The 2,450-nt window shown below is 45.1% G+C and overlaps 1 protein-coding gene across 1 annotated transcript; it reads right to left on the bottom strand.

Moving 5' to 3' along the window:
• Positions 1 to 995: 995 nt before the first annotated feature.
• Positions 996 to 1,984, bottom strand: LOC141691263 (uncharacterized). Its single transcript, XM_074496000.1, has 2 exons — positions 1,655 to 1,984; positions 996 to 1,578 (listed from the first exon to the last, which is right to left on the bottom strand). Exons 1-2 carry the CDS (start codon positions 1,982 to 1,984, stop codon positions 1,027 to 1,029), a joined length of 882 nt encoding a protein of 293 aa, XP_074352101.1. The 3' UTR covers positions 996 to 1,026.
• Positions 1,985 to 2,450: the final 466 nt, after the last annotated feature.

The following is a 2,450-nucleotide window of genomic DNA, read 5'->3' as shown; positions in this document are numbered from 1 at the left end:
GCACAATTCCTGTGGGAAAACATTATGTGCCGATATGGAATTCCCCGTATCCTTGTCACTGACAATGGAACACAATTCAACAATGAGGAATTCAAGAAGTATTGTGAAGAAAATGAAATCGAGTTACGATTCACCTCTGTGGCTCACCCACAAGCCAATGGACAAGCAGAGGTAGCAAATCGGATAATCCTGGGTGGACTAAAGAAGAGGATCGAGAAGTCAAGAAATAATTGGGTAGATGAGATGCTTCCAATATTATGGGCCTACAGGACTACTTGTAGAGTCACGACAGATGCAACTCCTTTCATGTTGGCATATGGGGCGGAAGCAGTAGTTCCCGTGGAGATATCACATTCCTCTCCAAGGATTCAGGCTTTCGATGAGAAAGAAAATGAGGAAGGGCAGAGATTAGCCCTGGATTTAATTGATGAAGTGCGAGATAAAGCACATGCAAAGATAGTAGAATATCAGAAAAAAGCTTCATTCTACTACAACCTAAGGGTTAAAGAAAGGTTTTTTAAACAAGGCGATCTAATCTTGAGGAAGATAGAAGCATCTGGTGTAGGACAAAAAGGGAAGCTTGCCCCGAATTGGGAAGGGCCGTACAGAGTCAAGAGTGTTCAAGGTAGAGGAACCTACAAGCTAGAGACTATGGATGGTTTTGAAGTCCCGAGAACTTGGCATGCACAAAACCTGAAGGTTTACTATGTGTAGGGAAGCCGGATACGATTCTCACTCGTCAGGATGGCGAGTAGGTTGAAAAGCACCTTGAAGCTTTGCTTGCTTAGGATTTATATGTTTTAGTTTTATTACGAAATTTATTAAGACTTGTGTAAGGGACGAATCCCAGACAACTTTATAAAATTCATAAGTTCTTCAAAGTATGTTTGTGGCCTAACAAATAAAAATCAAATGCATGGATGCAAGCATAAAAGGTGATAAATGAAATAGATCTGATAGATGTTACAAAAGTTTGATAAATAAAGTCTCGAAAATAAAAAAAAGCCACGCAGGGCTGAAAAAGCTCTAAGGAGCTGAAGTACCCTCGGCATCCATATCATCGTCCTCTCCACTCTCGCTGGATGTCTCTGTCGTCTCGGAGGAGGAGGAAGAGCTGTCGTCCTCAGCAGGTCTGGAAGAAGACTCGGGAGGAGGAAGGAGTGGATCCTGAGGAACATGGTCCGAGACAACTACTCGGGTACGAAACCTCTGTAGCAAAGCCTCGTCATCAGGGCAGATGTAGTCCGCCGGGTTAATATCAGGACAAGCCTCGTTCACGGTCCCAAGGGCCGTGTCCCAACCAGTCCTAAAAAACTCGGGAAAGACTGAATCATCCCTAATCCTCATGGATTGGGCAAACTCCTCCGAGTCCAGATAGTTGTCTATAGCTTTATCCTTCTCCGCCCGAAGTACCACCAGCTCGGCGTTAGACTCTCCGAGTTCTTCCTCCTTGCGCTTGAGCTTCTTCTCCAGGGTAGCATACTTCTTCTGTTGCCTCCTGAGGGCATTATCGGCCTTATCAGAAGCCCGCTTCCATGATTCGGCTTGCCTCACAGCGCCTTGAAAATAGGCGTTAGACTGAAACAAAGCAATTAACAAAGTATAAGGCAATGCTACAAGAACGAAAAATAAGTTCAAAAAAGAGAAGGCATACCGAAGCCAGAGACTGAGCTCCCATGAGCTTGATCCTCTCAAGATCAGGGGTGGCCACCACATCAGTAAAATCCTTGGGGGTCACGCTATGGTAAGACCAATCCCAAGCATGTTTCGTGGAACCAACTACGGTGTCCCCTCGGCGGAATCCCCAGAGAGGCTGAAAGGCGCCTGTGGCAGCAGCAGTAGGGGCAACAGCAGTGATAGGAGTACCATAGCCTCCAGCTCCTTCAGTTGAGGCCTCCCCTATAGGCTCTTTGTGCTTCTTCAAAAAGATAGGCTCCGTGGCCTTTCCCCGGGTGTCTAGGCCTGCGAGCCGAGCTTTCTTCATCCTAGTTGTTTCCTCAACCAAAGGAACATTGTCCTCGTTAATCTCCTTAGCAGCTGAAACAAAGCAAAGGACAAAATAAGTGAAGTTAATAATGCATGAAATGAAGTAAAATTGAGAAGGGAAGAAAAATACCCTGTTGAGAAACAGAGGATAGTCCCACATGAATCAGGGAAAACTCCTCTAAGAGAGTCCAGCTGGTGGTCGAGCCATCGTCCTGAGTAAGCCCATTATAAATAATAGTTTCTTCAGGAGTTAAGTGAATGGATTTGAGGCTACCATCACTGACCTTCCCAAAAGAAGATCAAAAAAGTGTGCCCCAGTCACCATTCTCCCAACGTAACCCGACGAAACTATTCCTCCAATTTTGATTATTATCAGGAATAGAGGCACTGTTAAAGATATGTTTGCTTTTGGGCCTTTGCTTGACATAGACCCAGCCGCAGATATTGGAAGAACTATTGTAACA

Source organism: Apium graveolens, chromosome 10, assembly GCF_009905375.1.
Source record: "Apium graveolens cultivar Ventura chromosome 10, ASM990537v1, whole genome shotgun sequence".
Taxonomy (NCBI): Eukaryota; Viridiplantae; Streptophyta; class Magnoliopsida; order Apiales; family Apiaceae; genus Apium; species Apium graveolens.
Note: the sequence above shows the minus strand (reverse complement) of the source record. Positions and strands in the feature narration are given on the sequence as shown.

Excerpts from the sequence above, each read along its gene's own strand:
- LOC141691263 (XM_074496000.1), bottom strand. The coding sequence starts at position 1,984 with ATGAAGAAAGCTCGGCTCGCAGGCCTAGACACCCGGGGAAAGGCCACG. Across the intron at positions 1,579-1,654 it reads GAGCTCAGTCTCTGGCTTCG|TCTAACGCCTATTTTCAAGG; the intron begins GTATGCCTTCTC and ends GCTTTGTTTCAG.